This window comes from Phaenicophaeus curvirostris, chromosome 1, assembly GCF_032191515.1.
Source record: "Phaenicophaeus curvirostris isolate KB17595 chromosome 1, BPBGC_Pcur_1.0, whole genome shotgun sequence".
NCBI classification, from domain to species: domain Eukaryota; kingdom Metazoa; phylum Chordata; class Aves; order Cuculiformes; family Cuculidae; genus Phaenicophaeus; species Phaenicophaeus curvirostris.
Window position 1 is genome coordinate 80,830,983 of NC_091392.1, and position 26,546 is coordinate 80,857,528.

The 26,546-nt window shown below is 38.0% G+C and overlaps 2 protein-coding genes across 6 annotated transcripts in view; one reads left to right on the forward strand and one right to left on the reverse strand.

Moving 5' to 3' along the window:
* The window catches only part of LRP6 (LDL receptor related protein 6), a 704,489-nt gene that overhangs the window by 496,594 nt on the left and 181,349 nt on the right, over positions 1-26,546 (forward strand). The gene's annotated exons all lie outside the window — the stretch shown is intronic.
* Positions 1-26,546, reverse strand: part of PPARA (peroxisome proliferator activated receptor alpha) — a 46,331-nt gene that overhangs the window by 13,444 nt on the left and 6,341 nt on the right. The window contains exons 1-5 of one of the 5 annotated variants that reach the window (XM_069864457.1): positions 15,862-15,942; positions 8,257-8,501; positions 4,342-4,502; positions 2,860-2,998; positions 100-302 (exon numbers count right to left, since the gene is read on the reverse strand). In XM_069864457.1, the coding sequence (XP_069720558.1) occupies positions 100-302; positions 2,860-2,998; positions 4,342-4,502; positions 8,257-8,464 (711 nt within the window). In that variant the 5' untranslated portion in view covers positions 8,465-8,501; positions 15,862-15,942. Of the gene's footprint in view, positions 1-99; positions 303-2,855; positions 2,999-4,341; positions 4,503-8,256; positions 8,502-10,021; positions 10,062-14,422; positions 14,598-15,861; positions 15,943-26,546 lie in introns of those variants that run through there. The other 4 variants (XM_069864448.1, XM_069864465.1, XM_069864439.1 and 1 more) reach the window with 4 other exon arrangements.

The following is a 26,546-nucleotide window of genomic DNA, read 5'->3' on the forward strand; positions in this document are numbered from 1 at the left end:
ATTACTTTCTAAAAAGATACACTTAAGAGTATAACAAATTATTATAATCAACTTATGTGCCTGCCAGCTTTACTATAAAGTTATAGCAAAAGTACTTACTGGATTGTTATTAGTTTTCCCTGCAAGGATGATTCGGGCTTTAACCTTGTTCATATTGAAGTTTTTCAGGTAAGCATCATGAATTCTTTTGGCGAGTGATTTAAGATCTGCCATTTCTGAATCTTCTATGTAATTTTCACCTGTTAGAATTTCTGCTTTCAACTTGGCCTTCTCAGACCTTGGCATTCGTCCAAAACGTATTGCTGATGAGAAGACATAATTATAAAACAAATGTAAGTTATACAAAAACCTATGCCTTTTACCATTGCTGATTACAGCAGTAAGACTTTTGGTGTAGAAAAACTGAGGCAAATGGTAGTATGTTTATTATGATAAATTCATGAGTGAAAAAAAATCTCATCCTCTCTTACATAGTCAGTGAGTAATTATCAAGACAATATGCTAAACTAAAGGTAATCAGATATTTCAAAACACAAACTGGTACCTGCAATGAGGTAGAACACGTGACTTTTCCTTCAACACTACTTAAGGTCTCGTATCTTGTTTTCTCCTTATTTGTTCTACAACTCCCAATGTAAGACTCAAAGTCCACCTTGGGAATTCTAAAAAACTGAGTAAACTCCTGTCAGGAGCTTAGCAGGGAACACACGTCAGCTGGAAAGCTGCCTGAGGAGTTACTCCACGGGGAATGCTTCAATGGAGTTGGGCCCTAATCTCATTGCCGATTGTAAACCTGCTGGGGCATTCACTTCTGTAGGCGCTGAGTGTTCATTTCAACATATCTGTACCATCTTGTAAGAACAAAACAGACCAAAGGCTCAGATCTATATTCAAAGGCTATAGACAACGAAACCTCCTCCTAGACCCAGCATTTTATGCTTCTTGTTTTTTTCAATAAATTAGACTTTCAAGAGAAGATGAGAATAGAGTTTGAGCATCCAATCTCGTCACTAGGCTATTCCTTTGAGAGACAGGAGATGCAAGTCTGAAACACCATTGGGTATGGAGATTTCCCAGTTGTTGGGCAAGTGGTCATGCCATTTAGCAATAAAATGGACATGTCCACATCCTCCTCCTTTTTCTATTTAAAACTAAACCAGCTCCATTTAAAAAGGGGCCTTACCCTCTGACGGTGTTCAAGGCTAATATAGCTGGTTAATCTTACTGTATTTCAGCATCTAAAGAGTAAGAGGACAGAACCTCACTGCTGAGACTGCGCAATTCAAAGCATGTGCAGAATTAGCCACTCAACATGCCCAGGGACTTTTACATGAGGTGTCACATGACAGAAGGAGGTCGCTCTACACGTAATTGGAAATACAGTTTTGGACTTCAGTGGAAGTCCAGTATGGAAGGCCTGTTTGGAATCTGGCCTTGGGTCTGTTGGAAAAGTGGAAGAATACCTGCTCCAAACTGAAAAGTTTTAAGGTTATGGCTGTAGATCTAGTTCTAGCTCTTTTTCTGAGAAGTATCACCTGCAAGTTAGCAGTCATCTCCCACTGCCTCCCATGTGTTTGCTGAAGCAAAACTGCTACTACTCCCTTCAGCTGAAGCACAGGTGCCTAGTGTTTTTAGTAGGATGAAACAGCTCCAACTGTTTGTTAATTCCTGTCAACCCACACAGCTACTTGCTCAAATCCTGCCTGCGAGTTGTTATGTTGTTGGCTGGCAAACTCCTCTCAAGTCTGCTGCTTCAGGAAGGACGTTACCAGTCTTGCAGACACTATCAATTCTTTCCTGATGGACCTTAATCTCAGTCAAGGCTCACCACGAGGGAGCCAGATTTCCCCAGAACCAGAAAGTCAACTCTTCCCATGTCTCTGGCTAGGAGTCTAGACTACAATGCCATAGTCAGCTTCCCCAGCTATGTCCCCACCCTAGCTGTCTTGGCTGCATAGTTTCCTTTGGCAGCTCATCCCCTAATCCACAGCATTTCACCTAGACCAGCATTTTCACTTAGCCCTGCATTTTTACCTACTTTTCACCTACTCCCTAACTGCACCTGCTTCCAAGTTCAGCCTTGACACTATCAGACTTATGTAGGGAGAGCAAACCACTGTCATCTGGCAAACCAAAATGTGCTTTCTCATGCCACAGCCTCTCCGTCTTTACCGAAGTTGCCTAGCAAGCTACCTGCTGTGCATAAAACTGCCTTGTGGTGGGTTGAAATCAGCCTGTAAGCCACACACTTAACAGCTTTATCTCAAATCGTTAACACAAACAGCAACATGATTTTTAAACTATCTAAACACTCTGAATGTTTTACCATTCCATTTAACAAACAGTCTATCGGATTCCTGTTCCACAGTCAGCACAGCTCTTCAGCTCTTCAGCACAACTCTCTGAACCATCTGCCCAAGAGCTGTTGCACTGTAACCTGAAAAATAATGAAGTCTGCTTTCCTACAGATTCCTATCCTGTGTCACTGCCTCCCACAATGACCTAGTTGTTCTCCTACTCCTCTACAATGTCCTAGGATCAGAGTTTTTCTAGTACTGAAATTTGTTTCAATGGGAGTAACGGTGCCAAAGTTCTGGGTGAAGAAAGCAAATAAATGAACATTCATATGGACAAACAGACATCCAGCACAATTGTGTAATGCTCATAGGAGTACATTCAGCAGCTGTGTATCAATTACATCAGCTACTCATTAGGGAAACTGGTGTACCCTGACACAATCTATAGCATAACAATCTGAGGTTCAACTCATGTATAAGTAAAAAATCCTATCCAAGTGCCTGCTTCCCAAAGGAGACTCTGGGTAGGAACAAACAAATTATTAAGGGCATTCTTACCTACCATTATGTGACATTCCAACTGAAAGGCACTTTTGAAAACGACAGTATTGGCACTTGTTACGATTTTTTTTCTGAATTTTGCAGTTGCGATCACATTTATCATAGATGAGTTTTAAACGAATTGTTCTTCTAAAAAAACCCTATAAAAATTTGAGAAAACAGAATGTAATGTTAATGAATGTTGACTATTCAATTTACGTGTACTTTCTTCTTTTATTATTTATCAATGTCACTAGTAATACAATACACAAAGTATAACTTGTCCAAAGGCAAGAATCTATGCAGTGAAGTGCTTTGTGCAAAGGCATGTATAGAATGGAAAAGATGAAAGGAGGAAGCAGCTCTCAGCCCTCTTTCTCAGGAGAGGATGAAAAGCCCAGAGTATTTGAGCAGATTTGTTCTTAAGGATTAAGCAAAATAGTAACATGTGGCTTTTGTGTGCATTGTCTCAGTGCCTTCCATCAGAAATAACTTTCATCATTCATATAGATAAGTCCCACAAACACACGATTTAACACATCTTTTCTTCATCCAGCAAACATGAGGGGTATGACAACAGAGGACAGAAAAAGCCAAAGACACAACAATGAGCATTACAGAAAAGCCTATAACTCAACAGATCTTACCATGATGTTTTCATACTGTAAAGTAAGGTTAGTCTCATACTACAAAATCATTGGGTAAGCAAATTTAAAGACATTGCAACGTTTTGCTTAACATGACACAAAAACATGTCATTTAGATTGTGGGACACACCTGACTATGAACTGTCTCCCTATCTGTAGTAGATATTCTAGCATTGTTCCACAATATTTATATTCCAATTATCATAATCTGACATTGTGCATGAAAGAAAAATGTACACATATACAATTATTTCCCTCACATTATAATCTAAAAAAAAATGGAAAAGCAAAACATTAGAAGGAAAAAGAAAAGACTCTTGTAATTCATGGGCCATATAATCTCCCAAATTATATATTAATGGTAGCATTAATTTTCCCCAGAGATGTGCACTGGCCCCAAGACTACAAGAGGTCATTCAGGCAGAATATGGTGGAGATGAGAAATTCAGGATTTGTTACTGTTATAATGGAAACGTAGCAAACTAGCATGCTTCTCACAGCTATACTCCCAACACAAATAAAACACTAGTGGAGCAAGTAGGCTTTGATTTTTGGTTACAGTTTAGTGTTTCAAATTGTTTTAGTATGTAACAAACTATATCCAGAAAAGCTGCATTAAAATTATCATTGCGAATTGTCCCTGCTTGATGAAGGTCTGGTATTGAGTTATGGCATCTAGTTAAGTCATCTGAACAATTTATTTCAGAAAAAAGATCACAGACATGTTTATTCAATAAATAATTGTAATGGCAAGAATTATATTAATTAAACATTCATGTAACAAATGTTTATCTTCATATAACCCTGTAAATAAAGCAACATGATTTAGGTTCTTAAAAAGAAAATTATGACTGTACCTTACAACCTTCACAAGCATGTACTCCATAATGGTAGCCTGAGGCTTTATCCCCACAAATTCTACATTCAATGTTTAATGCTCCACTGCGTGATTCATCTATGCTACCTGGAGCTGTGGCAAAATTAATGGATGAAGGACTGGATGCTGGTGAAAGGGTGTCTAAAAGAAAAAGGAACACTTCATAAATACTATACTATCAAGATTGATACAATTTCTATACTAAAACTACACACACAAAATTGACCTTATTCTAAAAAATAATCATGAGTTAATAGTCATTAAGCAAACTAATAATTTGGCCATAAGTATTTGAAAAATAATTAGTATTTATATTAACAGTGCCAACACACAAAAAATACAGGGTATACCTTGCTAATTTTGATGAGACATACAATGTCAACAAACAAAATGTCTCACTGAAGTTATTCTGATAACAAGAACTAGAAGGTATATAATGTTTCTTGAGGATTTAATAAATATGCATGACAAAATAATTTCCTTGTGTTCCATTTTTCACTTTGAATTTTCAAAGGTTTCTCAATTTGATGTAAGCATGAAATATTTTTATCCTATAACTTAGAATAAGTAACCAAAAAAACCCTGAATTAATACTTCATCTAAATCAAGAAAAGTCTCCTAACCATGAAACCACAAATTCACCACCTTCATAAATAATGTAAATTTGAAACTGAAAAGCAGTATTCAACATGTATCTACTACTCAAGACAAGCAGTACGAAGTATAAAAAGAAAGAAACAAAGGCCCACAATGAATCAAAATCCCTTGTGACTTCAAGTTTCTATCACAATATTCGTTCAACCTGTCAATTGCTCGTTCTAGAAAAATTATTAATAGCTCATCTTGCCATTACATCTTCCATCTCTTGTGCTGTAGTGCTGAGCATCAGATGTATTGCTATGATATGACAAGAGACACGCTCCTGTCTTGCGCTGACTTAGTCCAGTGCCAGATGATGTGCTTAAAGTCTCGCTGAAGAGCTACTTACAGGTTTAAACAGTGATCTAAGCTGAGGCCTAAAAAGCAGTTAGACAACTTCTCTTTCTAAAGAAAAGATTTTCTCCAAGTAAAAGCATACTCCTTCACATCAGTAGGAAGGGCCAAAAGGTATTACAAGGAATCACTGAATCATTAAGGTTGAAAGAGACCTCTAAGATGAACTAGTCCAACTGTCAGCCCAACACTACCATGCCTACTAGACTAGACATAAGGAGGAATTTCTTTACCATGAGAGCGGTGAGGCACTGGAACAGGTTGCCCAGGGAAGTTGTGGCTGCCCCATCCCTGGAGGTGTTCAAGGCCAGGTTGGATGGGCCCTTGGGAAGCCTGATCTAGTGGGAGGTGTCCCTGCCCATTGCAGGCGGGTTGGAACCGGATGATCTTCAATGTCCCTTCCAACCCGAACTATTCTATGATTCTACTAAGTCAAGTCACGAAATGCTGTATCTGCACATTTTTTTAACACCTCCAGGGATGAAGGCTCCGCACTTCCCTGGGCAGCCAAGGTGACATGAATGTCTGCTTCTAAGATAATCCAGCAGTAGAAGCCTTGATCAGATATTTTACCTTTTGAGTATAATGGAAAAAAACATTCTGAAATACATTTTTGTAGTAGATGAATATGTTACAAAACTAACACATTCCAACCCTAAGTATTTGAAATAATATTTCCACTTTGTCTGAGGAAAATATTTTCTGAGGCCAGAATTTCTTTTTATCTTCCATCTTGCAACTTGCATCACAAGACTTTAGCAAATTAAAGGGTGTGTTATTTTAACAGCAAGATTAAGAAACACTCGTGAATGTAGGTCAGCAAGTATTATGTTGGAAAAAAACCCCTTGGCATAGCACCCAGTCTGCATTGCCAACACTGCCAAGCCCACAGGCATCAGAGTCATCAAGAACAGCCTAAAACCCAGTATTCTTTTATAAGTGAGATTTTTCATTTCTTTTTATTTGCCTTACAGAATTTAAGTCTTCAAAGTTTATATTTTCCATCTTCTCTAACAGCAAAACTAGTACATTTTGCAGTGAATACTGAATATTCCAATTAGAAGGCAACAGTAGAAGCTGATCTAAATTAACTGTAGGACTTGCACACACATACACACCAATAATAAAATATCCCTCATGTCTCAGCAGGACTACATTATAAACCCAGCACATAATTTTTCCTGTAGAAAGCATCTCTCTAATGAAGGTCTGCAACCAAAAGAAACCCAAATCATATTTCTACAGACGTTCCTTTGGGCAGCAGTGCCAAGAGGTGGCTCTCACAGCTTCCTTCAAAACTCATACTATTCATTTCAACCATTTCAGCACACCTCAGTCGTATCAATGCAGTTTTTGTAATGTAAAATAGCAATCACAGCCTGTGAATCGATTTAAAGTAAGAAATGATCAAAACAAAACATAATGTAAACCAAGCAGAAAGTTAATCAAACTGCTTAAAATGGCCCCACTGCTAAAAGATTTGTAAAACCACAATTTCAAATGGAAAAACCTTACTGACGTTACTGCAGTGTCCCGTACCACTTCAATGATTTCCATTGTGATCTCTCAGACAAAGCCTCTCACAAAAATCTGTTGACTAAAGACTGTAATGTCTTCGCACTCCAAGATTGTTACTTTAACCAGGCTAGAAGCCATTAGCTGAACAATGCTACTCTTGAGAAGAGGCAGAAAACAGCATGTTCAAGACATCAGTACACTAAAACGTTTTGGAATTCTAGGTGAGCTCGTAAGGGTTAGACTATATTTTCTTTGGCAAAAACTTCACAATACTTTTCAGATATATGTGGTTTGAAGAAACCTTTACAAATGGGGAATTCCTTTAGTGCAATATTGTGAATTCTTATGACTACAATGCACAGTAACTTCTTTGATAGTAACAGTGATTTCTAAAAGTTATTTTGAAAAAGATGTTGATAGTAGAATCATAGTACAGTTTGGATTGGAAGGGACATTAAAGATCATCCAGTTCCAAACACCCTGCCATGCACAGGGACACCTCCCACAGGTTCAGGCTGCCCAAGGCACCATCCAACCCGGCCTTGAACACCTCCAGGGATGGGGCAGCCACAGCTTCCCTGGGCAACCTGGGCCTGTGCCTCACCACTCTCATAGTGAAGAAATTCCTCCTTATGTCTAGCCTAAATCTGCCCCTCTCCAGTTTATACCCATTGCCCCTAGTCCTATCACTACAGGCCTTTGTAAAAAGTCCCTCCACAGCTTTCTTGCAGCCCCTTCAGTTACTGGAAGGTCACTATAAGGTCTCCTTGGAGCCTTCTCTTCTCCAGGATGAATGATCCAAACTGTCTCAGCCTGTCCTCTTATGGGAGGTGCCCTAGCCCTCTGATCATCTTTGTAGCCCTCCTCTGGACCTGCTCCAACAGTTCCATATCCTTCTAATGTTGAAGATTCCAGAAATGAACACAATACTCCAGATGAGGTCTCACAAGAGAGGAATAGAGGGGGAGAATCACCTCTCTTGACCTGCTGGCCATGCTTCTTTTGATGCAGCCCCAGACAATTTGGCCTTCTGGGCTGCGAGCGCACATTGCCGGCTCATGCTGAGCTTCTCATCAACTAGCACCCCCAAGTACTTCTCCGCAGGGCTGCTATCAATCACATCATCCCCTATCCTGTATTGAAACTGTGAATTAATGATAATTTAAACCAGCAACTTTACATTACAGCAATCTTTCAGTGACATTTGTCTAATAATTTAGCTTCAGCCTTAAATATTTTAAGACGATGCTATAACCAGTTTATGTATTTCTAGTGCCACTTAATTATTACATTTAAACAACAATTATTACATTTTAAAAGTTTTTAATTTCTATCAGTATGTATTTATAAAATAAAGCTTTACGGTAAATCAAAACTTTCTTACCTGTTATAACTGATCCATCAGATCCTGGACCGTTTCCAAGTGACTGGAACTCTGTTAAACTTAAAGCTCCAGAGCTGTCATCACCTAGAGACTGAGAGAGATCTTGAATGTTCTCCATATCTTGTAGGAACTCTCCAGATAAAGGGCTGCCTATATCATCCTCCTCCAAGGGAGTAAGAGGATAGAGCTGGTTTTCAGTGTCCACCATTTTGATGAAGTACAGCAGTCACTTAAACTTCCTTATGCTGATGAAAAAATAATAATTAAAAAAATCCTGTATTACAGTATTAGAATATTCTTTTAAAACATTTGAATCAGTTGTAGCACACTGAATACATGAATTATAATCCAATAGCAAACTATTGCACAACATTCTGTAGCTCCAGAAGCTTTATGCAACATTAATTAGCAACAGCACAGGGCAAAACAAAACCCCATCCCCAAGATACTTCAATATGAATTAAAGCTATAACAAGACCAATCTGTAGATTGCCGTTTTTCTCTCTCTTGTTGATAAAAGTTACATATTGCGTTCCTATTGCATGCATCAGGCACTTCCCACCAAAATTTATAGAAAAACAACAAATATCAATATGCATAAATGTTATGTTTAAGGCAAGTCTTTTCTCGCCTTATCTAAGAGGTTTAGATATGTTGATTTGGTCCTTTGTTCTCAACTCTCTTAAATTTTTCAATAGGTCTTATGACACAATGGAGAACAAAATAGTTCTTATACCAAAATCTTCATAGAAGTGGGCCAAACCAATACTTTTTAACCTATTTTGGTCAAAGAATACCTTCAGCAAGAGTGCTCCCACTTATATAGTCCAAAATATCTGTAATTCCTAGAATTAGTTTTGTTTTCTACAGTGACGTAAGTTTCAAAGTTGCCCCCAAAGTAGTCACTAGTGTCATCAACTTTGATTAACAGCACCAAATTTTAATTCTTTTTCTATTGACTTGTCAGGTAAGGAATTATTACATGTACTCAAGAATTTTACTACTGGTGCTAAAAGAATCTCATCTTTTATGCTGAGTAACTACCACTTGTGTTATACTCGGCATGCACACAAACATATACTGCTGCAGCCTTGTCCATATGCATGGGCATTTCGGGAAGCTCTGACTGTTACTGTGGTTACCGCTCAACGCTGGCCTTTGTGAAGAACACGTGTTCATGGCAGTTTATTGTGACACTCGGAACTGCCAATAACTGGCTATTGGGGATATACAAATGCTGATTTTGCAATAAAAGTGCTACATTACGATTAAAAAAACTATTCCTTTATGTTATTTAAAGTTTCAAATAGCAACTAGTTTGATTCATACGGCACTAAACATTTTATATTAATAAATAATACTTTTCTTTGATAATCTGTGGCAGATTCACCTTATGAAAATCAGACATTTATTCTGAAAAAAACCATGGGTTTTGGCTATGTAATTAACCAAAAGGGTACACTTAAAAGTAATATGAAGTGCTGACTACTGCTTTACATACTAATGAAAAAAAACACCCATCACTTTTATTCAGTTATACAAAAAACCCTCCAAACTATTTCAAAGCAAGATATATACAATCAAGCCTTTTATGTCCAGGCTGATGGCAAAATGCTGCCTTCAATTGTATCTGCATAACTTCACTAGGTATTACACAGATATAACTGAGGGCAGAATAATCTGCTCTAAACAAGACTAAAAGTTAGGTAACGACCAGCAAGGAACACACAGCTTTTAAATGATTTGTTTTTTCAGGCACACTTACCAATGCACACTGCTACTTTTTCCTGCTACTTATGGAAAACCAGTGGTGCATATGTATCACTCCTACAGCGGTTTTTTTATGTGTTCATCAGATAACTGTAAGGCAAAACAGCTTTTTAAAAAAAATCTGTACTACTTAAGGCTTTTTATTTCACTATTTGAATTCTACCAACTAATCATTATTTAATGTATATACATTAGACTTGGCAAAATTTTCCTTTGATTTTCAGAGTACCCAAATTTTTTAATCATGATACCAAATGGCTGTAGTGGCGCATCCTATGGACCCCTTATTCATTCTCAGCCAAGTGAATAGACATAAAAATGTTAACCTCTCAGGCACAAGGGGAGATTGAAATTGTAGTGTAATCATAAACTCCGATGATTAGAACAAAACAATATGTTTTATATATCCTTGGGTAATTTATTACAGCTCTGTGCACCATTGTACCCGTCTCTGAAAGAAACTATGTTGAGACTAAAAAAATTTACTTAAGTAGTGTCCAGTTAGATTATCTTTCCTGCAATTCACAAAAAAAATACTGTTACGGTATTTAGCTTGTGGCACGCTTTTTTCCAGCCTAAATACCAATGTAGACAAAAGATACATATTTTCTTTTTCCCAGTGTAATGGCTTACCGTGTACCAGGAAGAAGAGAAATAAAGGAGCAGCAGACACAAACACATAGCAAAATGCAGAGCTTGTGCTCATTTTACTCAGTTTACACACTAAAATGGGAGTTCTTTATGAGAGTAAACACTGAAGATTTCAGGATCTGTTTGGCACAACTGAGAGGACAAAGTTTTCAGAAGATTTACTCTATTTTAACTATTAAAATGAAGCCAAATACAATAGACAGTTCTGAAGGCTGAAGACTGGAAAGAATCACAATATTATAAGAATCAGATTTATAAATATCTGATTTTATAAACCTAACGAGATAGAATTCCACTCTTCCTTAAGTAAGAAAAACCCCAGATATTGTCATTATGACTAACTTCCTAACTCATACTACAAGGACCCTTAGAAAAGATCTGTTTGCTCCATTTCTTTGAAACAGGATATTAACTAGAAAAGAAAACTATGGTCTATATCACATGGTGATAAGAATATGTACGAGACTAAGAATAGGAATTTATCCATGATTTCTAACACCGGCTACAGACAATAGATATGTTACTGTTGATTTTACTTGGATGTGTCACATTGCTACTCTATCACTATGCACAGCTTGGCTGTATCTAAAAATAACAGTCAAATTAAGTTTTCCAATTTGATACATCAAATACTCATTAGGACACTGTGCTGGATTGCCAACACTGTAATAGAATATTTATAAGCAATACAAAAGTTTTCATGCACATCTCAACTTCCTTCTGAAAGGATCAGTTGAAAGGCTGCAGCTTTTATTTTAAGAGCGTCCAAGCAATACTGATTATGATGCCTGACTATTTCACAACCTAACAAAACATTATATTTGAAAACCAAAACAAAATAACTTCTTTTACATAAAGGACTGAAGTGCAATTGCTATTAGTTATAGTCCCTACAGAATTTCCATAATCTGAAACTATTTAGTAAAATAAATTCCAATTGTCACTTTCTTTTATAGCTCAACAATAGTCCTATCTCCAAAACCCACCTTTGTTTCTCTTCTAATTCCTGCCAGCTTGTAATCTGACAAAATATTAAGAAATATCTACATTTGATACTCATAAGCCTGTCAGAAGACATAAATAGAAATTAAAATACATACACAACCACAGTTATGAAGGAAAAAACAAACCCAGAAATAATATGAAGTAATAAAGAAATAAAAGACTACTTAAAAATAAAACAATTAGCCTATTACCTTAAGAATGTATTGTTGCACACCAAAGGAAAACAGCACAGATTATTGTAGAGTATCTGACATAGGTTTTATCTCTAAACCATCTGCATTTATTCAAAGTAACACTTCCAATCTCATGAATACTCAAGTAATTTTGCAGGTACAGCATGCATTTACAAAAAGTGGAAAACTGGTTGGATGGCCGGGCCCAGAGAGTGGTGGTAAATGTGTTAAATCCAACTGAAGGCCAGTTACAAGTGGGGATACCCAGGGCTCAGTGCTGGGTCCAGCCCTGTTCAATGTCTTTATCAATGACCTGGATGAAGGCATTGAGTGCACCCTTAGCAAGCTTGCAGATGACACTAAGCTGGGAGGAAGTGTTGATCTGCTGGAGGGTAGGGAGGCTCTGCAAAGGGATCTGAACAGGCTGGACCGCTGGGCTGAGTCCAATGGCATGATGTTTAACAAGGCCAAATGCCGGGTCCTGCACTTGGGGCACAACAACCCTGTGCAGTGCTACAGACTAGGAGAAGTCTGGCTAGAAAGCTGCCTGGAGGAGAGGGACCTGGGGTGTTGGTTGACAGCCGACTGAACGTGAGCCAGCAGTGTGCCCAGGTGGCCAAGAAGGCCAATGGCATCTTGGCTTGTATCAGAAACAGCGTGACCAGCAGGTCCAGGGAGGACCTATCACCTAGAACTAACTGTGGTTTGCTGTTAGTTATCTAACGGAGTCCAAAACATTACATTATGTACCTGATACCCTGATAGAATCATAGAATGCTTTGGGTTAGAAGGGATCTCTGTGGGTTATCTAGTACAACCCCCCTTGCAGGAACAGGGACATCTTGAACTAGATCAGGTTGCTCAGAGACCCATTCAACCTGATTCTGAATGCTTCCTGGGATGGGACCTCTGCTACCTCCCTGGGCAACCTGACCTGTCTCAGTGTCTCACCACCCTCAGTGAAAAAAATTTCTTCCTAATTTAAATCTGCCCTCCATTAGTTTAAAACCATTACTTCTACAACTGGAAGATAATATACTCCAGTCCAAAAAGGAGAAATCAGCTTTATGTATTTTATTTGTGAAAACAAAGTTAAATTGCTATGCCTGTGGCATGGTTATTTTGTGGGGAGGGAAAAGTGTAAAGAAACCTTGACGTAACTTGTTCTAGTAATGATAGCTGAGAATACCTACAACCAGTCTGCAGCAATCCTAAAGAGACTATCAAATTTGTCTCCCTAAGGAGCCATCCACAAAAAAGGAAGAAAGGAATGGCATATGATCAGCACTGCTCCTCCAGCGTGCTCTACATGAGATTCTCACAGGCTAAAACAGTTGTTCGTGGCTCAGAAAGATTATATTTCTCTGCAGATACGTAGCAAGGGTACTCTGCCCCAGGACAGCTGGGAAGGTCTCAGGAAGCGTGGGGCTCCTTGTACCCAACACTACTCCAAGTTCCCTACTAAATCGTGTTCATCTCTCCAAGTATGATTGCTTTGTCCAGCACAAGTATTTTTAAAAGACTAAATGAACACTAAAGTCTACCTTGAAACCAAATAGGCAGAATTTGACAGGAAAACAAATGAAAAGCTTGATAACTGAACTCAGAACACAGTGACAACTCTTTCAGCCCAATATTGTCCAAATTGCACCAGATTCTTCCACATCTAAAGTAAATACTTAAAATTCAGCAGTCTTTTTTTGCTGAATTTATACAAGAACAATCTAAAAGCTAGTGCAACATAAAGGAAGCTTATTGTTTTAACTGTTAAGTTACATACCCTTTAATACTTCAAACACCATTAGCAAATTACAGCTGCTTAATCATTATGACTCTTGTCGATGATTAACCAGCTGCCTCAGCAAGCAGAGCCATTACATAATCGTTTCTAAAAACTGACAAAATATACTAATATTTTCATTACTTTTAAAGTTATAATTGATTTTCTTTGCTATGCACAGAAAACCTTTAAATAAAATGTCTAGTATTCATGCAATTCATTTGCCTTCTGTCTCATGTTTTTTGTGCACGTTTACACAAGCGTACGCTTTCATTGGCAGGCTTCACTTACTATGCATTGAACCCTGCTTGTATGAAAATAAAGCTTTTAAAATAAAAGGGTAATGAGTATGAAGCTCACTTAAGTATTATTTACAGAGAGTATTTTACTTTATAAAAAAGCTGTACGTGTTACAACAGTAGATGTGGTAGCGGCAGCATGATGATTCCACTGAAGCATCTGTATAAGCAAGATTTCTACTTACTCTTAAGGCTTCAGAAGAATTCTGTGCCACAAAGACATTGGCAGAGCATTTTCTCAGTTTCCCATACAATATTTTAGTCTCCGTTCTCCCTTTCCTACACCCACATACAAGCACATGCAAAATAAACTGAAAACAAGACAGTATGACATATAAAAATAAGAACACAATTTCAAGAAACTATGTTTTTAAGGATAAACAGGTTTTACTGGTGCTCTCTCACAGCCTGTTTTCTCTGAAACATGTCTGTTTTCAGAAGGTCTCCTTTCCCACCACCACACTGCAAGCACCCAGTAACTCACTCACCTATGAGCTTGAAACAGGTCTTAAAGAAATCGCAGCTGGTTTATCAAACAAAACCACCTAATCATGCAGTGATCAATTATTTGCTTCATTTTTGGGAAGGGGTTGTGGATAACTCAACCCCTGGCCCTTCCACATTTGGTATCTGCCACTCTAGGGATAATCCCTGTAAAGAAACAGGTCTCTGAGATGCAAAGGTCTCTGAGAAGCAGTAACAAAGTCTGGATTTACTGCATAAACAAATTGATCGTGTAAAGGGCTTGCTTGCAAATACCAAGGTTAAAGTTGAAACAACCATCACCTCTAGGTCACTTTGAAATGTTGTGGCTGAGCATAGCACATTTAAAACTAGTGTCTGCACTAGATACTTTTAGAAAACTTAGGTGAATAAGAAAAGCCTGAAATATGTAAGCTATAGGTTAATTGCAATATCCTGACTGAACATAAAAATACAACTGAAAATAAAATTTGGCACCTGAAATATTAAGTCCAGTCTCCTATGCGAAAAAACATGCATATTTTCTCCTCTATACTGTGACATTTGATTCAGTTTTCATACTTTGTAACCTTACGCACTAGTAATATTTTATATTTTACAACATATTAGGAACGTAATACAAAGAGAATTTACTATGAATGACATGAAAATTTTTCATGAGCCACCTCTTCATCACAACTGCCACTTGCATTCTGCCGAGATAAAACTGAAATAGAAAGACTTTGTATTTTTCCTCTCTGCAGTTGTACCCCAAGATATCATACACAACTTATAAGCAACCTCTTCATTAAAACAAATCAAAATTCACATAATTTAGTTTTGGAAAACTATACTGAAATTGCAAGGTTAAGCTCTTAAAAGGAGTTATGTAACGAAATTCTTTGTGACCTTGATTATGCTACCTTATATTTTTATGCACTGTGGTAGAATGTGCATATATACTGCACAATGTTCTTCTTTCCCCAAATCACTCCCCTTAAAATTGGTCAGTGCATTAAACAGAAGTGGAATGACACAGCTTGCAAGGCAACCTAGTCTGTATCAGTCTGCAGCATGAAAACACCTGTTAATTTATTGATTGATCAAAAAGTAAGAATAATCTTTCCTTACGAAAAAAAGGAGAAAAGGCAAACCTCTTTCATAAGTACTTATAGAACTGGAGGAATATTAGAGAGTTTCTTGAAGGAAGAATACAGGTCACAGAAGAAAATCTACTGGCTTCAGAAAGTGAGGACCATGATGAGTTTTACTCTTCTCCCCTGAACATATTTCTCTAATTGCATGAGAAGACACAGATACAACACACTTCTAATCTCACATGGGAAGAGTTGATAAAGGTTTGAAACACCGCAAATACTTTCCCGGTTGATACTAAAAGCGGCAAAACGAACATTGGAATATATTTTGGTTTGCTATTACTCAGCCAAACCCAAGCCGAACTTACTGAGCCAGGCAGCAGCATTTCTTTGGTCCCAGGATTTTCTGCCCCGTTGGATTTTAAAAGACATGATCCCAAAAAAGCGAGTTAAAGGCAAGATTTTCGTATTGAAAATTAGCAATTCTTATCAACTTTACCATACAAGTAATTAGCCAACACAGGACTAAAACAGACGAATTAACATGCTATACAAGTAAGACATCAGTAAGAAGATGCACACAAGAGCAGTGCTGATTAATGACAGGTCAGGCGCAAATAGTACCACATCAGCAACTGACTTTGTACATGACACTAAGCAGAAGCATTCCTCAGCTAGATGCACTCTGTCAGACTGTCAGGAGTATATATGACTCTTCTATGTCGCAGCACCACCTGTTATTAGCCCACCACAAGTCAATGAAATTGTAATGATAACATGGCTAATTTAGGTAAAGTGCTGAAATTTTAAAATTAATTTTATTTTGTGGCACATGCGGAACCGATTCTATCCAGCTATATAGAAAGGCACAGCGACGTTGCCACAACCTGTCAGATCATACAATATACATGATATTGGGCACACAGGTTCCTGCTAGTTGAACAGAAATCTCAGTTCTTAGGATGCCACTACTAGTTGTCCAACACTTTTCAAAGTAAAAATAACAAAATGACTTAATAAAATTATGAAATATAATTTCCAAGTTAGTGCTACAAATTCACACTTTCCCTGGTGCAAACCACTTTTAAAAGTAAGAACATGTGTAATGCCATACTGGCATAAGCAACACCTGTCCTGCAGCAAGAAGAGTATTACCAACAGTAAAATGTAACATCAGAATATGGTTCTGCAGAGAAAACAAATAACGGTTGTCAAAGAGGAGGTAGCCGTACTAAACATGAATGACAGGAACCTGGAAAGAATGTACAAGAAAGCTGGGGAAGGACTTTTTACAAGGGCATGTATTGACAGGACACGGGAGAATGGCTTTAAATTGGAAGTGGGAGGATTTAGATTAGACATTAGGAAGAAATTCTTCACGATGAGGGTGGTGAGGCACTGGCACAGGTTGTCCAGGGAAGCTGTGGCTGCCCCATCCCGGGAGGTGTTCAGGGCTAGGCTGGATGGGGCTTTGAGCAGCCTGGTCTGGTGGGAGGTGTCCCTGTGCATGGCAGGGGGTTTAGAAATGGATGATCTTTAAGGTCCCTTCCAAAACAAACCATTCTATGGTTCTATGATTCTATGACTCCTTACAGAATATTCAAGTGCAAAGCAGGCAAAAAGCAAAATCTGTATTAATAGAAATGTAAGACTCTAGAAACATCTGTTTAACATTTATGTCCCTCCCAAGCAAAAATCTAAAACCTCAAGCTGGTTGACTATAAAAACACCTGGCTAAAGGCAAGACAGACAAAGTCATCTTGGATTGCTAGACAAAATGTTACTGTATCTCCTTATGAAAGAGACTTTTGACTTGCTTGTAATTGCAGTATATACAAAGATACAGTTAAAAATGTAGCATTTCCACCAATATCACAACCTACAAATACCAAAAAGCCCAGAGTACTTATTAAAACGATTGCTTAACACTGCTCAGCTATGAAAATCTGGGTAGACTCTACACAGGAACAAACAGAAAAAAATAGGAAAAAATGCAACTAATCAGCCAAGGAAAGAGTGGAAAGCACAGACTGACAAAGTACAGAGAACAATGAAATAACCATTAACAGTCACTATTTAACTACTTTGCAGTTACTGAGCCAGCTTCAATCCTTGTTGGCATCTCCCTGTAGCTTCTTTCCAAGATTTAGTGGCACAGGGTAGAAGCTACTTTACAGGTCCCGACTCTCTGAAGTGGAGTCTCTTTGCTTAGAATATACTAAAGAAAGATAAATGTCTCAGAACAGGGACACTCATCCCCCTTTTAAATACGTTTCTGCTCTAAAGCCATTCTGGAGGCAATTAAACTATTTCTTCCCAATACCATGCCCTCTCATTTTCACAGAACAGATGCAATTATTAACGGAGACAAAAACCTGCAAAGAAGAAACTGATTTTCAGCAAACAGACATCACAGGGGTATTCATCTCACCTAATGTTAAGCAACTCACTTACATGTTTGGGTTCAGCAGAACTCATTGGACTTTCCAGAGCCATGACTGTTATTTGAGGCCATGACCGCAAATAAAAAGTAATACTTTTTGATTATATCACTTACCTGATCCAGTTCACTGCCTTACAAACATTTGTGCTGGCTCAATGGAAGGAGCAGAAATAAACAGTTGGGGGAGGGATACATGTGCTGCACGGCCAACAAACGTGTAAGTGCCGCCTATAACCTCTCTGAAGAATTCAATGATTGTATCAACAGGCCAGACTTGTTAACCAGGCACTTGCATTGCCTGAAGTAAAGCAGCCATGCCTCTTAAGCCTCTGATGAGGCTTCTCAAAACTGCTCTACAGATGAGACAGCATCTCTGTTAGTTTAAGCAGCATCATCTTTTGATATGGCTACGGAGCTGTCATATAAGCTGGGGAGATCATGCACATCCCACAGTTTTTCACTATCCTTCCAGCAGTAGAAGTCCCACGGTAACCCAGAAAATGGAAGATACTCTGCATTTACTCCAAGTTTAAGCAATGTGTTGCAATAAATAAACAAAATAAAATTATAATTCCAATGCTGAAAACTCAAGCTGAGAGGAGAGTTTAGCTCAAAGAGAGATTTAAGCAGCTTGTAAGAAATAAAACAAAATCCTACCTAGAATCAAATTACTTTCTAATGGGAAATTTTAAATTAAACAAGACCCTCAAGAACGTCGTAAAAAGTAACTCAGTTGAGAACACTTTACATTTACATACATCAGTTTTACACTGACTTTATATTAGACCAGAAAACATATTTGTATTTGATCCACAATATTAGACTTAGTATACCTCTAGCAGATAGAGATTACTTTAACATGTGAATACCACAGTTCTAGGTTATCAGTACAATGAGATCTGAAGCTCATCTTTAAATTAGCCACTGCTAACTCCTGGAACAACAGGAGCCAGATTTGACCTCATCAGTAACGAGACATCAAGGTTTTGCAACCTTTGCCTTCAGGCTCCAGAGATAAGAATTAGAGGTCTATCACCTCAAGTTTACATCTATTTTTTTTAATCCTCTAAATGTGAGTTTTCATATCCAAAAAGTGAATGCTTTGGTGTTTCCTGTAATTGGGAATAGGAAGACATGATTTTCATTCTAGTGAAACCTGAACTGCAACTAAAGTCAGAAGTAGCTATATGTCAAAGTTAAGCTTTCAAACCTCTCCTGAAACCTTTAAATTCCTATAAGAGTTGTCTAGTCAGGACTTCACTATCAGTAATACTAGTTAGCAAACTATATTATATTATATCAGAGTTATTGGTAACCTATAATGTTCCCTTCACTTCACTATTTTCTTCAAGCAATGTTTTTGGTGGTGTCTTCCCTTTGCTTAGTTTTTTTTCATTGGTTGGTTGGGTTGGGCTTTTTTGGAGTTTTTTTGTTTGTTTTTGGTTTTGTTTTTTAAAATTATGTTATAATCCAGCCTGATGTCTACATGATTCCTGACTCCAAACTAAGCAAGCCCTGTCAAAGACTTACATGGAAAACTGTGTTAATGTTCTTATTCAGCTTTTATTGTCAGGATGCCTAGAAATCCTGATAAAATGGCAATTTTTCTTTTTTTTCTTTCTCTATTTATCCTGTCTGTTTTGACTTTTATAGTAAATAATGAACTCTGACACATGATTGAGAATCTACCACAAGCTTAATCTATGGAATAAATATACCATTACAACATGAGATTTTAACAAAAACATTAGCCTGGAAAACTGTATGAGGGAAGTTTATTCAGTTTATGACATTAGTTATTAATGAATGTAAAGCAAATATTCAGATTGGAGTTAATAATATCCAGTATTTTTGAGGCATGATCATTGAAGCAAGTATATTTTTTTAACAAGAGGTTCAGAAGAGCAATAGGATTTTTTTTCTGCAAGAAACTATGGCAACATCTTAGTAACCATTACATTATACAGCACTCTGTATTTTATGATACATGCTCTCTTTCAAGTTCAAATACTACTTACAGTTTGCCAGTTTCTAATAAAAACCTCACTTCACTGTTATATATACCTTTATGCTTGCAACACACTCCCACTTTTTCTCTTCCCCTCTCCAAAGAATCTCCAGGTTTTGCTCTTTATCCAATGTGTTTCAATGTTAATATCTCTTCAAGTCACTGCTATATTCCCCCCAAATTACTCCATATTTGTGCTTCAGACTTTTATAGATTCTAAATCATTCATGACAACATCTTGCAGGCAATGAAGCTGAAATAATATAGTGTTTATCACATGGATGCTCTGTGTGTTTGCTGAACAGTTACAGGTGAAGACCATAACTACTGAGAAACAAAGATCACATGTATCGTTTATGATTTTCTTTATATGTATAGTAAAAGTTAGGATTTGATTTATGATTGATATTTGAACCAATACAAGGTCACATTCAAACATGACATTTCTGTGTTTGCTATTTGATCCAAAGTCACGTTAACACAGACGTGTCATCCCGGTATTTGCTGTATTTTTATTACCACATTGATAAACTCAAACCTTTCTTACTTTCCCTACATGTCCCAAAACTCCCTATCCATTTATTTGGAAGTCATCTGGTTTTTGTAAGTTTTGCAATACTGTATGATATGCTGAGATTTTTAATTAATTAAACTTCAGAATTTTAGTGCTCAGATTGAAACTAATCTGAAGCTAAAAGAACAAACCAAAAATCCCACAAAAACTATCTTATGAACTGTATGCACATATTAGATATCCTAAACTATTATCATTTTTTTTTCTAAAAATAACACATAAAAATATGCTTGAGTGGTGAAGTCAAAGTTGATTCCAACATAGACTGTGTTTACAAACAGCCTACACATCTGTCCTAACATGCTGCTTACTGGAAACTAGATCCTTAAGTCTAAATTGGAATGTTGCCATTGTTTCCTTACTCATGCGACTACAGCATCTCAGATTATGCAAAATGGCTTCTCAACAACTTTTTAACTATAACCTGATAATCTACAGGGACTTCATTTGTTGAAGGATAAAGATATCCGAGGGTAGAAGGCAAATACAAATTGCATTTTAGTGTGGTGACTAAATGATTGTCTCTAATATAATCAATTTTTGAAGTAAATAAAATGTAAGCCCCCTGCTAAGCCTCCCGTGGAGTACATTTTCACTACATATGGAAAAAATAAACTTCAGAGGGTAACAAATTCAAGACATCTGTGCAACTAAAATTGACAATTAAAATTATAATCTAATACACACAGAGGTAGTGCCAGGCAACATTTTTGGCCATTTTCCATTAAACTGGAACTGACTGTGCTATTAAATAAAACTCTATAACTCAAGAGTTTTACTTGCTCATGTGCTTGATAAAAAAAAAACAAACACACATACAACATACATGACTGTTCTATCCAGAAAGACACCATAACTTTTACAAGCAAATCTGTCTAGCAACTCTTAGTAAGAAATCTGAAATTTTAGACATACAATATTTATGAAAAGGAATAAAAAACTAATGTCTGCTAACTTACAGAGTCAAGCAAAGACTGATGCACTTTGTAACACTCTAATGATCTTTAGTGTTCATATCTATGCATGGATGGCTTAAAATGTGTTCCTATAAACTAGGATGAAAGAATCCCCTTTGGTTTATATCCACAGACCTTTATGTGTGACAGCAATTGGTATATACTGTTGATAATTCCTTAGTGGCAGGATTAAGATAGCAACATACTTTTTTTGAACTTTGGGTCCTTGCTGTGTTGTAAGTAAAAACACCTGCCATATATTTAAATTTATAAAATCAACCATAAGAAATAATTAAGTAATCTTTTGTTCTGTAAGCATACTAATTATTCCTGTGACAACCTTGCTTACTTGACAGAATCATAAAATCATAGAATAGTTCTGTTGGAAGGGACCCGAAAGATCATCCAGTTCCAACCCCCCTGCCATGGGCAGGGACACCTCCCACAGGTTCAGGCTGCCCAAGGCACCATCCAACCTGGCCTTGAACACCTCCAGGGATGGGGCAGACACAGCTTCCCTGGGCAACCTGCGCCTGTGCCTCACCACCCTCATCGTGAAGAAATTCCTCCTTATGTCTAGTCTAAATCTGCCCCTCTCCAGTTCATAGCCATTGTCCCTAGTCCTATCACTACAAGCCCCTGTGACAAGCCCCTCCTCAGCTTTCTTGTAGCCCCTTCAGGTACTGGCAGGTTGCTATAAGATCTCCTTGGAGCCTTCTCTTCTCCAGGCTGAACAACTCCAACTCTCTCAGCCTGCCCTCGTATGGGAGGTGCTCCAGCCCTCTGATCATCTCCATAGCCTCCTCTGGACCCATCCCAGCAGCTCTATATCCTTTTTATGTTGGGGATTCCAGAATTGGACGCAATACTCCAGATGAGGTCTCACAAGAGAGGAACAGAGGGGCAGAATCACCTCCCTCGACCTGCTGGCCACGCTTCTTTTGATGCAGCCATCAAGAAAAGCAAAGGAATGTTCTGTGACATAAATACTTCAACCGAATACAATCTAATCAGAGGCCTCATACAATATATAATAATAATATGTTATTGTTATGCCATATAATGTTTTACCAATACCAATATTTTACCAATACCAAGTAGTTCTGAGTTTTTTGACTGGTAATGAAATTTTTGAAGTTGTACCCAATCTTGTTAGTTTAAACAACATGATAAACTACATGATAACAACATGAAAGCATTAAGTTGTGACATTACACAGATTCAAAAGGTAGAATTCCTCTCAGTTTTTACTACTACCAGAATTAAAACACCGGGAAAAGGGAAACTTCAGGGAGAAGAAATAAAAAAAACTTTCGTTTGTATCAATTTGCCCCCAAAGACATGGCATTGTCATACCATTGTCACCCCACACTGTCCTATCACGTCTCCCTGCTCTTTCCCCTTCTCACTACAATCAGTTCCCCCTTCCCACAGGCCGACCCTGAACTACTGGCTATGCAAACAGCAAACATGCTGTAGCTGGTTGAGAGCGATGTGTTGCAACCGACTCCTGGTGCTCCTATGGTGATTGGCAACCCACAGGCCAAACAGAACAGATAATTGTTGAATTCTCATTGCATCATAGCCTCAGTAGGGTCAATAATATGTTTTCCTTTCTTCTTCCCAGTTATCATCTTTCATAAACATTACAGAGCTTTAATGCCTTTGCAACTACCACTGCTCTGTCAAATTTGACAAGACCTGTCGGTTCAAAGTTGTTGGGTGGAAGGAGACGACAGCAGGCCATACTGCATATACCTGACTTTCTTAGGTAACTAGACTAACAGAGAAGAGAAAACAATCCTGAAAACAGCTTTCAGTATAGCAGTTTTGGAGCATAACACTCTTCAAAGACAGATCTGGACTTCTGCCCTCTTCTTGTTGTGTTTTGGGGTTTTTTTTGTTTGTTTTGTTTTGTTTTGTTTTTTTCCCCAGTTTGCTTTCAGCATTTGTTTTATATTTACTAAGATTTGTAGAACACACAAACAGTACAATGGATGCCTGAAGTTATGTCAGCACTTGAAGTATTCTACAGTTTTCCAGGGTCCCTCACTTTGACTCGTAATTGCATCCTTTATTAAGAAAAAGATAATTGGCTGTCCTTGAAATAGTGGTTAAATATTCACTTTGGCTGAGGATTTCTGACCTGTGGGCAAAAATACTCATTCTTACAGACATCTTAATGACAACATTCTTCCTGAATAAAGACCTATTGTTTTTGAACAATACTTTTTATTTAAAAAGGGGAGGGAGGGGACAAAGATATCTTAAACCAGAAGTATTTAATGCAAAAAGTTGAAAGATAGTTTGGACCTTTTAGCGTATTGGATTGAGACTGTGAAAAGCTTCACTTGAATCTTACCTTTAGTCACAACCTAGGCTTTGCAACCCCTCTTCTTTAGTACATAACTTCTTTACCTGGCAAACTCCCAAATTTTGCCACCTTGGTCTCACTACACAGGTCCTGCTCAGAACAATTGAAATAAACCCCACAACTTTGCATCTGTATCTGTTACTACAACAGCTCTCCTACATACAACCAGCATTCCTTTAAAAGGAAACCTCTTAGTTTTCTCATTTCATTTACAGCTTAAACTTCCACATCTAGGCTCAGACCTTCTTTTGGCTTGGGGCAAAGTCCTGTTACTTTGGCACCTGACACTGCAACTTTTGCTTCAAAGATCGAAAACAATAAAAAATACCTTTCTGCCTCAACTATACCTCCTTTTCAGACTCCGTCACTCTCCCCATCCCCAAATCTCAGGCTTCAGTTTTGGCTTTATCCTGGCACACACAGCTTCAATACTCTTTCAGCTGTCGTATCCCTTTCTTTCATAAGCCATGTCAAGCCATCCTCAAATCATCTCCTGCATCCCCTCAGGTTCTCTAAGCCTTCTATCTCCACCCCTCCAGTATCTGCACAGCTGCACTCCCTTCACCATCTGCAACCCTTTGCATGATTCATCACCAAACATAACAGACCATGATTATTCACTATTTGAATAGTTTCTGGAAGAGTTTCAAGAAGCCTGAATCCGCTTTCTTAGCAGAGAACACCACCACTGTGTATTTTTGGCAGGTTTATTTCACTGATAAACTTTACTCCCTTGCCCACACATCATAACAAGACATACTTGATAACCTAAATTAACAGAAGGATCTATATCCTATAAAAAAGAACGACTCTTAGACAAGATATTACAAATTCAAGCCCCTTTTGCTTGCAAGTGTCTTCTTGAAAACTAATTGAGTAACGCCAATGGGCTAGCTTGCATAGTCTTCTACCAGTAGACAAAATCTAATGTCTTCTATAAATGGCACCTGGAGTTGTGCAGTTTACTTAGTCTTCAGTGTACTACAATTTTAGTCAGTCCTTCAAAGTATTTTCACAGGCTCTCGTTACTCAGCTATCACATTTAAATAAATAAACCGACAAACAAACAAATAAATACTGCTAAAAATAAACCTGCTTTGATTTAATGGCATGCTACAACTCAGAGTAAGCAGAGTGGAATGTGAAATAAAATTCTTTCACTTTTGGTTGCTGTTGTTTTAAGAAAAAGGCTTTCAGTTTTGTTCTGGTGTTTTAAAAATTCCTGCCTTAAAAAGTTCACACAAAACCAAAGTTTACATGGAATTAGCACTGCTAACCTGTATTTTTTTGCAAATGGACATCAAGTACTTGTACTCACAAGCTACTGACACATCAGATAGAGGATATACTTAGGACACATGACTTCATAGTTCTAAATCAGGTCACTTGCTACAGTATAGAAATCACAAGCCTCATAATCCTGCACCATCAAAAAATGTCAGAATATAACGAATTGCTTTCCTGACACCTTATCTCTCTGCTCACCTTTCATGTGACATGAAGAGTATCTACTCACCAGTTTAACAGCCCCATATTGACAATAGTATCACCTGTCTGCCACCTCACTTCTCCTCCCCATTTCTTTTAACTAAGAAAGCACCTGAATTACAGAAAGGTGGAAGCAATACAGCAGTCCAATGAAATAGCCAGGAAAGAAAACCTGTTTAAAAAGCCAGATATGTACTTTCACATAGCAGGTTTAAATTCACTTTGTAAGGCATTTTAGCTGACTGAATCAGACTTCAAAAAAGCAGTTATAGAGAGACAGCACTCACAGCCCTCTGCAGAGCCAAACTTGAAGTTGCTGGTTGCAAAATGAAGTCACATTAAGGGTACAGTTACACAAGCCAGTTTAAGTAAAACAGTAGCTCCCTGACAGCAAAAGGACATCCTTTCAGTGGCTCCCTGACATTGTCAGCCCTGCACGTTCCCTCTCACTTCTTCATTTCCAGACACACAGTTCCATGCTGCCTGTGCTGGCTCACGCACTTGTCTGACCTCTCTGGCCACATCTAAAATAGTAAATAAACCAGGACCAGAGCACAGGCTCGAGCCACGCATTTAGTGTCCTCTTTGGCACCATTTAAGCCCATACCAGCTCGGCACTCTACCAAAATGCACTGGCCCAGTTAAAGGGGGCAGCAAACTGCTCTCCACCAGCAGTTTGGATACAACAACGCTGTTTTGGGATGATGACGGTTAGGTGTGTGTGTCGTCTTGCCACTTTGTTCCAGGCCCAGGGAAAAGTCCCTGACAACGTTCATTCTCCAATGCTGGCACAGCTGCAGTGAAACAATTCTGCTCATAAAGCTGGGAGAGATGTAGCACAGGCGAAACGTTGCTGAAGACAGCTGAACAGACTCAGTAAGGGACAGCAGAAAGGATGGATAGAAACGCATGAATGCTAGCAAAAGGAAAGAAGTATAAAGAGGAAGCCTTCCTAAATCAGATCAGGCCATGCCGTGTAACCACACCTCTTGCTACAAGCCTCCTATTTGCAGGGATCAGGAACAACACAGAGAGGGGACATCCTTTTCTAATATTTTTTTATTCATATTTGTATGTTCATATATATACACACACACATGGACACACACATGTACCGCACAGAAAAGATATAAAATTAATGATAGCTGCAAACTGAACAATTCTATATCCTTAAGGGATAATCACAATTATGTTTCGATGGGATTTATTA